We start from the raw sequence: 13229 nt of genomic DNA on the forward strand, positions 1-13229 counted from the left end.
AAATAAGATGCTACCTTTTACTTAATACTTGAGAAAAGAGGCAGTTTGTGTGGGTGCAGATCATGGCTATTTAGTGCCTATACATACCCAAAGAAATTGTTCAGACACGGGCACATTTATGGTATTATGGAACACAGAGTGGTTGACCAAGGAATGATACTAGGAAACTGCAACTAAAACAAAACCATTAAGGTTAACGATGATATTATTCTCATGCCTATGTTAAACATTATAGTTCATAATGACCATGAAGTCCCTATTCGACACATGGAGTCACCATAACATTGTTTGAAAGTTGCTGATATTGTTAGAATGCCAACATTTGTAAATTCTGTGGTAGCAATTTCTGAATATCTTTAAATTGAGTTCAGATATTTTCTTAAATTATACATTGCATTACAAAAGTACTTCAGAGGGATCTTGTAGCTTTTAACTCTTAAATAATTCTTTATGTGTTAATTAGAAAATGTTTAGTTTAATGACTCTTGCAGCAGTTGTTTTAAAGATTGTACTTCATAGCTTAATAGCTGTCATTCAGCATTAGTTTGGCTTGCCATTATCACTGCTAATACCTGAAAAAAATGAAATGTAGTAAGACTCAAGGACACAGGACATAGAAAGAACGTAAATGGCTATGGAACCTATTTCCAGAAAGAAACAAAAATGGCTCAGCAACAACAATTTCAGGAGAATATATAAAAGCTATCTCAAACTTCTGTGAAATGAGATTTTGTAATCAGACCATAAACTAACAAACTATTTCTAGTGGTCCTTTTGTTTGCAAAACAAATCTTAAAAACATGAGATTTTCGAATCCAATGAGCATCTTGTCAACTGTCTTTATCATTGGAAGCATTTTAGCGTAGATAGCTGAGTTGATATGTAATTTTGTGTTCTGTTGACTAAATCCTTAGACAGGCGAAAAAGATAAAAGTGATATATACTTGGCAAAAAGCGTAAATTGCTAGGTTGGGTTGCTAAATGTAGGGGAACACATCTGAGAAATTACCAGTCATGGATAGTTTTTATAAAGCTAATCTTCTGCTTGCTAACACCTGGCTAAAAATAGTTAAGAACAGAGACTGTTCTGTCACACCTATGCAAAGATTTAGTTTCAGGTTTAAAGTTCTAAATTTCAGATGTCTGAACTTCTTTATAGTCAACGTATGAGATCAAATTGTCTAAACATAAGGAATACCCCTGGTCTCTAGCTATCTAACCATCTAACCTCAGTTTTCCTCTTTTGTTGCTGAAAAGAGAGCACATACATATGTACTTTCTCTCTGTTTCTCTCACTAAAAGGAAAAGAGCAGAAGTTAAATATAGATATATATATAATATCCTAGAATTAACATACTGTTTGAAGACAATAAAATGATGTAGTATGTCATATCAACATGACATGATAATTGGTACAGTTGCAGTGTATAATCTTTGTGTTTCAGTCATACCATTTGTATTTTGCAGAGTAGTTCTGAAAATCTCTGTGCTTTAAACAACAGTACAGTTTAATGTTGAAATACATTTTAATTAATGTTCTGTTAAAAACAAATTATGCTGTTGAAAGAGTTAATTAGAAAATATCAACAAAGAGATGTCTATTAATTTATGCTTTTTGTTTTGTTTTTACTTTCCTCAGCTGTAGGCCTTGCTGCCTGTCCAGAACCAGTAATTCCTAGCAATGGGATCAAATCAGGAGATAGATACATGGTGAATGATGTTTTGTCATTTCAGTGTGAGCCAGGATATACATTACAGGTATTTCTTTTTTTCTTTCTTTCATTGTCTTCAAAATATACACTGTGGAATAATGCAACAGAATGGTACCAGAATCTACCAAAAGCTTTTTTAATAGAGTCTCTAGTGTGTGAATATAGGTGATTTAATTAGACTCTATGAGTATTCCAACAATATAAAACCATGAGTGTTCATAGCATGTTGGGCCCTCAGTAAATCTGTCTGGCACATCTTGTGTGTCTTATATCTTAAAATACTATTGAGGAGTAAAAGGCATCAAATGGACAAGGAAATGACATGGCTAAAATATTTTATCTAGAAAATGATTTTAGTACTATACTTATTGAAACTATACTGTGTTTTTCCATTTTTTGGAAGTAGTTCTTCTAAGTGAAATTTTAGCCATGGTGGTAGAGACATGTAATGGGATTTCCTATTCTGCTCAGAAAACAGTCAAATACCTGATTATTTGGTATAGCCTATAGCAGTGATCTGATACAACAAAGAGAGAAAATTAACTTAGGCTAACTGATTCCTCTTGAGATGGAATAACATCTAATCCAATTTATTCCATCTGAAAACCAGCTTATCTAATCTGAATTGGCTGTTTATGCTCCCACAGTAGACCCACCTCCAAAAAATGACTCATCCTAAGACTGTTCATTATTAGGACAGGTACCTCCTCTGAAAGTTTCACCTTTCTTCACTGATTAAGATATCAAAAGGTTAGCATGGATATCTAATATTACACTGTTTAGGTTTGATGGATTGACTCCTACTTGTACTGCCTATGATATTGCATGATCTTCTCTCCCTACTTTCTCAGCTATGAAACATCTGAATTTTGCATATGAAAAAAAGGGTATGGTTCTGTTTTTTACGACATGTATTAGATATAGATAAACCCTCAAGATACAGTCTTATTGAATTTTCTGTCCATACTGAAAATAGTATTACTGAAATATTGAGGTGGATTCATTCACATTAGAATGAAGGAATACTTCAGAAATAGTAGGAATGTGTATCAGAAACTTTTTGAAGATACACGTTGTTATCCCTGTCTTGATGTTTTGGACCTATTTTTACTTAGAGCAAATTCTAAAGTGTGATTTCAAAAAATACAGTATTAGTATAAAATAATCATGTGTTTGTATCAAAGAGATCTGCATATAAGAAGCTGATCTGTGGTAATGCTCAGTTCAATGTGTATATCACTATCACAAACCCACAAGATGTCTTTTGTGTGTATCTTTTCTGTGGTCCGTGAATATGACTAACTGCACTTATGTTTTTATACTTAGAGGGATTCTATAATGAAGTACTTCCTTAAAATTTCATTGCATATTGTTCCCTAACATGACTTCTTAATTCTATTTCCACACAGACAAATTTAGTACTAACTGTGGAATCTGACTAATATAAAAAAATGGTTTTGCGATCTTGTCTTAAGCATAAGAAGAGTTTTCAATGACTAAATTCAAAATATAAATAAATATAAATAAATATAAATAAATAATATGAATAAATAGGAAAGACTATGAACCTTTTCAAGATAGTAATGAGGATATCTGTACTGTACTGTATGATATCTATACTTTACTGTAAGAAAGTACACACAAATTTATGTATCAGATGTTGCTCAGCCAAGATGAAGAAAAATGGCTCCAAATAAAAAATATATAAATAATGAAAGTAAAGTTCTGTGAGGCACAATATATTTGCTATTCAACAAGTATAGACCAAGCATAACTTTGCATATCCATACATATTTCTGTATGTTTTTTTTTTTTTTCCCCCCACTCTAGATATGAATTTGCCCCCGGTCTTTAGAGAACTTATTCACAGCTAGCAATAACAATCAGGTGTGGACTAGTTTATAATTGAGACTTACCAGAAAAGTCATAGAGCTTAAACTACTACCTGGAGATGCATAAGAAAGGTAATTGCTAGCTGTAGGATTAAGTGTCTTCCCCCAGGAGGGAACTTTGAAAGACTGAAATCAGAGTGTGCTCTTGTTGGAAGGAGGCTTGAAACCAGAGGAATCATTTCACTTTATTTTTCAAAAGATCTTTTATAGGCCATTTTAGTTTTTACATGACTGTCGTAGTTAAATTATGGCTTCCCTAACCCCAGCTCACATCAGAGAAATGCAATCACAGAAGACGGGGAAGAGAGGATAAAATAAACCAGGAAATATTGAATTAAGTAAATTATTCAAAACTTCATCCATTTTGCAAGTAACTAAAATCACACAATAAGTGCACAGATATTTTTCCTTTAAATTAAAAAAGTTTATTCTCATAAGAAAAATACTTTTTGTCAATTTTAATGTGATTTTTTTACTTGTATTTTTTTCCAAAATGCTTCAGTTTGTATTTCAGAGGTTGTTTAAACATATTTAACTAAATGATTATTTAAGATAGTTTTATCCCATATAATTCAATACAATTCTGTATGAACCTTATTCAAATTAGTATGGTTACTTTTTTTTGTAAACATAACAAGTAATGTGAAAACAAATTCATCAAATGTATTTTCTTACTAGTTTAGTTACTCAATCTTATTTTCCTGAGAATTGGATTGCTTTGGACAATTAATATTTAAATAAAATTTCATAATATATTGATAAAATGTGTTACCTTACTAACTATCAGGCTCTTAATACACTTTATAAAAACAAACAAGAGATGTGACTCTTCCGATTTTGTATATCCAAACTATTAACACCAGAACTATACCTGGCTCTCAGTCCATATCTCATTCATTATATCAGACTCTTTCACTCATGCCAGTTTATTTATTCAGCTATTGCATTCCAACAGCAGAATGCATAAACTGAGTTCCTCAGAGGAGAGAAATTACAAAAAAAAAAAAAAAAAAAAGGCTTTTGTTTTTGCTACTGTTAAGTTTTCAGCTTGAACTGTTGCTGGTACAACTAAAGCTGAGAGCATTTTGCAGCTGTTTCAGGGCAGCCACCCTGAAGTGTATGTGGGAGTAGGTTTTGCAGATTACAGCCACGACATTTTTCACTTCTAGCTACCATGAGATTTTCTGCTTGGTTCTTGGGATATTTCTTCAAAATAGGCAGAATAAATTAAACATGACAGCTAAATAAAAAGGCACTTGTACTTTTATAGCTGTCTGCCAAGATACTGCATGTGTGCAGTGGGTCATATTGTGAGGGTATGTGAGAGTTCAAGGCCTGCTGGTAATTGTGGATGACTTTTTTGGCATGGTCCACATCCATACCATCTGTAGCAAGCAGATGTGGAACAAATTTTTCTCTGTCTGTACTTCTCAGAGCAATGGTTGACTCATTCCAGATTGCAGCCTGAAGGTGAACTTGTATGCTTACACTGTGGACCAGGGCCCTGGAATGAAATGGGGAGTGAACTGATTTGACCATATGAATGCACAGTCAGCTGCTTCTCTCTCGTAACCAGCCTTACATTTAGTCTGAAATTTTGAAGAGGATTTCAAGTTATCAAAGGAAGAGCGTTTCAGAACATTTAGCCAGCAGAAAAAGATGATGAAAGCTGAAGTATTTGAAAATAGTTTAACAAATTCATGAAAGTGATTATAATGCAGTTGTTCGATATATGAAAAGATGTACGTGATAAGCCAGGAGGTCCTTTGTAAGTCTGCCTTGCTGGCAGGTCCCATAATGAGTATCTAAAATCTCATATTTTTCCCTTTCCAAACAGGGCCGTTCTCATATTTCTTGTATGCCAGGAACAGTTCGACGTTGGAACTATCCATCTCCTCTCTGCATTGGTATGGATACTTACTTGTTTACATTGTGTTCTGAACATCACAGAATTATAGAATGGCTTGGAAAAGACCTTAAAGATCACCTAGTTCCAACCCCCTGCATGAACAGGGATGCCACCTGCTAGATCAGGTGGCCCAGGGCCCCATTCAACCTGGTCTTGAACATACTCCAGGGATGGGGCATCCACAGCTTCTCTGGGCAACCTGTTCCAGTGCCTCACCACACTCTGAGTGAAGAGTTTCTTCCTAATGTTTAATCTAAACCTACTCTTTTTTTAGTTTAAAACTATTCTCCCTTGTCTTATCATTATCTGTCTGAGTAAAAAGTCGCTCACTATCTTTTTTATAAGCCTCCTTTAAGTACTGAAAGGCAACGAGGTCACCCCAGAGCCTTCTCTTCTTCAGGCTGTACATTCCCAGCTCTCTCAGCCTCTCTGATCATCCCTGTGGCCCTCCTCTGGATCCGCTTAACAGGTCCACATCTTTCATGTGCTGGGGGCCCCAGACCTGGACGGAGCACTCCAAATGGGGCCTCACAAGGGTAGAGTAGAGGGGAACAGTGCCCTCCCTTGGCCACTCCTCTGTTGATGCAGCCCAGGATGCAGTTGGCCTTCTGGGCTGCAAGCGCCCGCTGCTGGCTCATGTTGAGTTTTTCATACACCAGAACCCCCAGAACCCTCTGCAGGGCTGCTTTCCATGAGTTCTTCTCCCAGTCTGTCCTCATGTCTGGGATTGCACTAACCCAGGTGCAGCCCCATGCACTTGAGCTTGTTGAACCTCATTATGCACATATGGGCCGCCTTCTCATATTCCCCAAGATCACTTCAGCTGGGCTATCGACTGCATCACCTTTTTAGACAAGCCCTTCCTAATTCCTTTGGGACAATTCACAGGTATTTCCTTTTGCTTCCTTAAGTGTCAGTATTTCCAGGTTCCCAGGTCACTCAGAGGTACACCCCCTTCCCCAACTGAGTCTAGTTTAAAGCTCTGCTAATAAGTCCAGCCAGCTTGCTGCCTAGAATGCTTTTGCCCCACCTGGTCAGGTGCACCCCATCTTGTGTCAGCATGCCTGGTCTCTCAAAAGTGTGACTGAGATTGTACAACCCCAAATCCTGATCACGGCACCAGCCACACAGCCAGTCATTCACTTGATCCATCATCTCCTTCTTCTTGGGTCTCAGTCTCCAACTGGGAGGACAGAGAACTCTTCAGCCTCAGCCTGGCTGTTGCAGTGTGTGGACACTATTTCTGTTTCAGTTGGAGGCTGCTTCTTGTTGCTCCCAGAATAGAAGAAACTGGCACACCTTCTGCCTTCCCTGTGCACCCTCATGCTTGAACTACCATGCTGTGCCCTGGCTGATGCGCCATGCCCTGTTTGCCTGCCCTGTTTGCCTCAGTCCGGTCACTTGCTCTCCCTAGGGGCTGTTTTGTATGTTTGTGGAGTGTCTGCTACTGCTCCTGGCCCTGCTCACAACTCACCAGCAGCTCTCGTGAGGGCTGCCTGCTCCTGGCAGCTCCCTTCTGGGGCTGCCCTGATGCAGGAACCCCCTGCACACTGCGATCCCCTGCTTTGCTGCAGAACATGCCTCCCCCACAGCAGGAGCAGGGACTAAGCCTTCTGGGATAGTGCAGTTACGGAGTTCTAGAGACACAAAAGAGCCTGGATCTTTTCATTTGATAAAGTCATTAAAAGGTGCTGGATTAAAAAGTTCATTGAAAAAGAAGTTTCCCTTTAAGCACACAAAGACGTTATTCAGCAGATCTGTGTTTTCCCTGTGTGCAATGTTGTTTCTGATTAAGCAGAGTTTAGGAGAGTCAAGATTCTGTTGTCTGTTCTCATGCTCATTTCAAGAAAGAGCAGAAATTAAGGGGAGAGAAGCAGAACTCCATCATAATGCTCTGTTACTTCAGCCTTGAAATACATTTGTCAGTGAATGCTTTTAACATTAATATTCAGTCAGCAAAATCTGTTGGTTTTTTTTTTGTATGTTTGTTTGTTTTAGCTTCATATCAAAAAAGAATTTAAAAGATTGTGATGATATCCAGCAATATTAATGTGAAATGATTTTAAAGAATCCTTGTCAGAGTTGGGCCTACCTACATATTATTTTGTATTTTCAACTTCCAGTTAACGTGGAGGCAGGGCAGTTCATTCAAATCAGTTGTAGAAATTGAAATTTTCTTCAGGCAGTTGGCTTTTTGTGTGTGTGTATATGTGTGTGTTAATCTTACATTTCACTCTATATTAAATGTAGTTCCTATTTGCAAACAGTATACACTTTTATTTTTGTTTTTTTCTCCTTTTAGTTCATGGAATTCTACTGTCCTGGAAGCTTAAATGGCCCCACAAAAACAAACCAATCCTTAAAATGACCCCACTAACCCTTAAAAATGTCGATTTTTCTAGAAATGCACAACAAAATATTTTTTTCACTAAATATTGCATTTAACCTCACAGAAAGGTAGAGATAATTGAAATGTTTGAGACTGATTTCTCATTTTTTGATGGAGTTTTCCCTATTTTCAATTTCTATAAGGTCTAACCAGTAGACCATTTCCATTTTTTCAATGCAATTATTGCAATTCATAATATCATAGTATCACAGTTCTGGTACCAGATGATATGTCATTGTAACAGTTGGTGTGAAGACTCATGGGTTTAAAAGTAATGATTCCTTAAATAATGATTTTAATTAGATTTTTTGAAGTAACTTTTCCTTCATATTGTTGTCTTAACCAAGATGTAGAGTCAGCCACTCCTTTATGAGTCGCTTTGCATAATTAGTTTTACGTCATCCTAAATGATGCAAACGTCTTTTCACTCTCTACACATGTGAACTGCCTAAAGAAAACACAGAGATAGTAAGCAAAGCAAACTTCTGTTATGCAGTTAGTCAATCCTCTTTCTGAAATAAAGAAAGAACTGTGCTTTTTGTTTTGTTGGGTTTCATTTGGTTGATTTTAACTCTAGTACAGTTTTAACTATATTGGCTAGTGGATTTACTACCATGTCACGGATCGTGGTCATAATTCAGTTTAATTCCAAATCTGTTTCTCCAGATATGGAGCCTATCTCTACGTAGCATCAGACATTTTTACCATAACTGGCAGGCTGGGACAGTGGGTTATCCAGATGTAACTACATATTTGCAGTAAAATCACAGTGAACATATTGCATGGATTAAGCATTTTGTTCTAACTTGAATTATTATTTTTTCTCTCTTTCATGAGGCACGTTTTGCCTGTGATAAATTTAACTGCTTGGGGATCATGGGGATAAAATGGAAAATAAGTTTTTGAAGTAGTCATATGCCAGATATTAAGAATTAGCATTACTAAACAGACAGTGACTTTCTTTTTACTTTTAACAGCTAAATGTGGTGGAACTCTGACGAACATGGGTGGTGTGATCCTGAGCCCTGGATTTCCTGGAAATTACCCTAGTAACTTGGACTGTACGTGGAAAATCTCATTGCCTATTGGATATGGTGAGTAAACTTACATTTGAAAAGGAATTATTTGAAATAATCAGATTTAAATATAAATAAGAATATTCTAATTTCCAGCATGAGATAGATTTTATCCAGTTGAATGTATTGTCAACCTACTACATAAATTATCTTTTGAGTTGAAAATGGTTGGCACTTTAGAAATGTGTCTTTGGCAAAACAGCTTGTTACTTGTAAAACTCAGTGTGTCTCAGAAACTGGTTTCAAAGCAAATGAAATCTGCTGCACAAAGATGTCAAATGAAATACATAATGCGACTTCTAATTTAACTAGAGGTCTTCTGTTTAATAGCCTTTCATAGTCCTCCAAGTGACCTTTTAACAGCATTTTTTATGTTTTAAGAAAATGGGACAAAATTTTATTTCTAGCACTATGAATTTGATTCAAAACATTCTAAAACTGTATTCCAAATTCCAGGTAACACCTGCCAACCTAGAAACTTTACAGGTTTGCTTTACAGCTATTGTCATACTGAAAATGTCTTAAAAATAATAATAATAATAATTAGGTTGAGAAGGTAATCATGGATAATAAGTGATCTATAACTGCATGTATAAAACAATCTTCTATCATTATCAGAAATAGAAGGGGAATAAATTTTCTTGCTGTGAAGTATTATGCCCCATACTGTGAATTCAATGCTCATTCTCAAATAAGAAAATTAATTTTAAAAGCTTATTATTAAATTCACTATACCCATCTCTAGAAACGATTTTATTTTCCGTGCTTTCCCTTTGCTTTCATAAGAGGCATTTATGTAGTAAGATGTACTACTTACATCAAGTATATTATACTAAGTTAATTTGTAGACATACTGTGCTACTACTCTTTATATTTTGAAGAGTGGTTGATGTAAGTCTATGAAAACAAAATTAGGGGTAGATCATTACATGATGTAAGTGCAATAGGTCTGGTCCCCTAATCTTTTTCGGATAGCATGGATTATTTGAAAAAAATTGTTAAAAGCTGCCAACATTGATTTGATAATAACCGAGTTTAAAGAAAACAGTATGAAAATGTTAGTATCTTTCAACTCTAAGATTTCAGTCAGAAACTTTTTTAGAATCCTTTGGTCAATACTTTGTACTTTCTTACAAAAACTGCCTGGAAGAATTCAGAGTGAGGTGGACAAATTGAGACAGAGACTTAGAGTTGAAATAATGTTAACAAAGAGTTAAAAGAGTGTAAAATAATGTGTTCAGTGATTTGCAATCCTGTCAATACCTGCATATATGAACTGAGCTTCTGAATTTGGACATGTGTTACTGTTGATTTTAAGTCAGATGGCCTTATTAAGGCAAAGAACCTTTTAAAGGTCTAGTTTTACAAAAGAAACATATGCTCTGTAGTACAAATCTGATGTCACGTATATCAGGAGCTATAGCAAGATGGAGAAAAAATAATAATTAAAAATAGTTCAAGAGAAATCTTGCAGCAGGTGGCTCTCAAAACTAACTGCTAACACAGTACCCTTTATCAGTGTGTACCTGGTAAAACTGATCCATCATAGTTACAGATAGTCTTAGGCTGATTTTAGCATTCTAAGGCTACATTCGTAGAAAATATAAATGATGAGCAACTGTTCTGAATTGATGTTTTCCTAATTAGGTTACTACAATACTGCCTTCTAAAATAAGTCCTTCATATTTCTCAGTCAATCTTCTTTAAGCCTTTCCATGTGGACAATATTCATGGCTTAGTTTCACAAGAGTTAACTGTACCCTATTATTACCCCTCTCAGTTCTCAGAAATTCCACTGTAGCAGTGATCCTATAACTGGAAAATATTATGATTTTGTTTGGCAAGGGATTTAACAGGTACAAGATGTTCACGCCATTGATCTATCATTGTTTTCAAAAATACGGGGAAATGACTTTTTTTTAACCATAAAGTTGCTACAGGGATTTCTTTTTTCCAAAGTGTCTCAAATAACCCACAGGTAATGTCTTTACACCAGGTTTAGTCAATGTGATTGATGTGATGTTTCACAGAGAACTTCCACTGCAAAATCTTGGACACTGTTTAATTATGGGTATAAGCTTGTCTACGTTCATCCTTTAATATCAGAATAAATACATTAAATCAGAGAAAACTGGAAAATATTTCCAAAATTGAATAATTCTCCATATTTTTTTTCTCACATATTTTGATGTGGTACTGAACGAGTAGCACCGTGCATAAAAACTGAGCAAGAGGACACATTCATGAACACTTAATGACTGATTCAAATTCTACTGAAATAATTAACCTCATGGTGACTTCATTTCTTAGTAAATATCCCTTTATTCCCATACATTTTTTGATATGTATTTAGACTTCCTAATTGGATGATTTTATTGATTTAGTACAAGCAAGTGGATGTGCTTAAACAAAGTTCAACAAGAAAATGTTGGGAGCTAAAAGTCACCCAAGTATACTGCTCTCTTCATTACATGAAAACATACCGATCATCTAAAAGAAGTCACTACTAAAATCCAAATCTTTTAAACAGATTGAAAGTGCATCTTTTCAAGTGAGTTGTTGTGATTTTGCAGTGATTTCAGGTATGTTCTAATTGATCAACATTAGAAAAAAATAACAATAAAAAAAGCTCAGCTTGGAATTTTCATTATTTAGGATCTATTCAAGTGAGAGAGGAAATCCTGTTGAGATTGGAGCATGAAGTAGTACAATTATGTTTTGACTGGATAATAATTTATTTTCTGTAGCTGTTAGTTTTGTTCTGAATAATTTTATGTAAGTAATGATTTAAGTTCGAAACCATTTTCTTTGACACATCAAATTGACAATTATACATGTAAAATTAAGGTTTGAGTTGTACACATAACGTCCTCTGATTGGAATTAATATTTTTTTTTTTTTAAAAAAAAACAAGATATGTTTACATTTATGTAATAAGTGTCTATTTTAGGCAGTTTTTTTTTTTTTTAAAGTTATTGGTAAATTTACTTCTAAAATACAAATCTTTTATATACTGAATGCATACAACTAGTAGTATGAATTCCTTCTCAGTAACTCAATAAGTAACTAAAGAAGGGAGATTCCATTTTAAAGGTACTCTCTGGATCATTAGAGACTATTTCAGAAAATTGGGATACTTTATTTAAATATCTAAACACTGATTTTGGGCCTATATAAATACGTTAATTGGAATTACCTGCTTGTCACTTTAAGCATCTTAAGTATAATATTAATAGTCTGTTCAAATCTTTAGAATTTCCATGCTGTTAACATGTCTGGTATTGTCTGATAGAAATCATTAAATGCTGATGCTGAAGACAAGATGTTTCCAGGCTGCTTGGTGTTCTTCCTCATCTTGTATCCCAAAAGCATTGTAAAATCAGTGACTTCATTCAAGTTAGACTAACCATATCAGACACCATACAGAAGGTGTCTGACTTTAATATGTTCTGTATGTCTCTCTATTGATAGCATTAGAATAAGTTGTCGTATTGAGGAGCTGAATTATTTGTTTTTATATCTCTTGCACTACATAGGTCAGAGAAGGTACTAAAGCTAAATATTCTATATTCCTATGGCCTAACAGTTTACTTAATAATTAATTTATCCTGTAGGAAAAAAAAATCATTTTGTATAAATGATTAGATAGCAAATCCCAGAGACAAAGAAAGGAGCTATGGAACAAGACTGAATGAATTACATACCCTGGTAATTAATCAATGAAGTATTTTTCTGGAATGAAGAATATCTTTAGAAGTATTTTTAGAGACTCTGTGTCTTGGAGACATATGAGACGTAAACATAGAGTCTCTAAAAAGAGAGTCAGGGAACAACTTGAAGCATTTAATATTTCATATCACTTTAATTTAGTCATTCTGTTTTATTCCTTTCCATGCTATCTCTTCAGAGGCCTGGCCCACCTACAGCAATGCTGTTTCAGCAGCATCCTGAACATTTGGTGACACAACAGGATTTGTGACATGCCCCTCTCTTGAGTGTTTCCATAGGCTGGTTTAGGAATCGAACAAATACAAGTTTACTGACTTCCTGATTTCCTTTCACTGGTCCCTTCATGTGTAGTTATGATAATATGTATTAGGAACCAAGAAGTAGAAGCTTGGACTCTTGCCAAACTTAGCTGCTTTTTTTTATAAATTTAAGCATGCCACTTTGAATGGTCACTGAAATGCAAATATAATACTAATAACAATTATTATGACTTTTTCTGAATTTGTCTTTCTCTTTCTATTG

The 13229-nt window shown here is 35.1% G+C and overlaps 1 protein-coding gene across 7 annotated transcripts in view; it reads left to right on the top strand.

Annotated features, from left to right (window-relative positions):
• The window catches only part of CSMD1 (CUB and Sushi multiple domains 1), a 1150295-nt gene that overhangs the window by 989784 nt on the left and 147282 nt on the right, over positions 1-13229 (top strand). For all 7 annotated transcript variants that reach the window (XM_048078081.2, XM_048078083.2, XM_048078082.2 and 4 more), the window contains 3 exons: positions 1640-1758; positions 5442-5511; positions 8880-8996. In XM_048078081.2, coding sequence (XP_047934038.1) covers positions 1640-1758; positions 5442-5511; positions 8880-8996 — 306 coding nt within the window. The remainder of the gene's footprint in view (positions 1-1639; positions 1759-5441; positions 5512-8879; positions 8997-13229) is intronic.

This window comes from Anser cygnoides, chromosome 3 (genome assembly GCF_040182565.1).
Source record: "Anser cygnoides isolate HZ-2024a breed goose chromosome 3, Taihu_goose_T2T_genome, whole genome shotgun sequence".
In the NCBI taxonomy this organism is placed as follows: domain Eukaryota; kingdom Metazoa; phylum Chordata; class Aves; order Anseriformes; family Anatidae; genus Anser; species Anser cygnoides.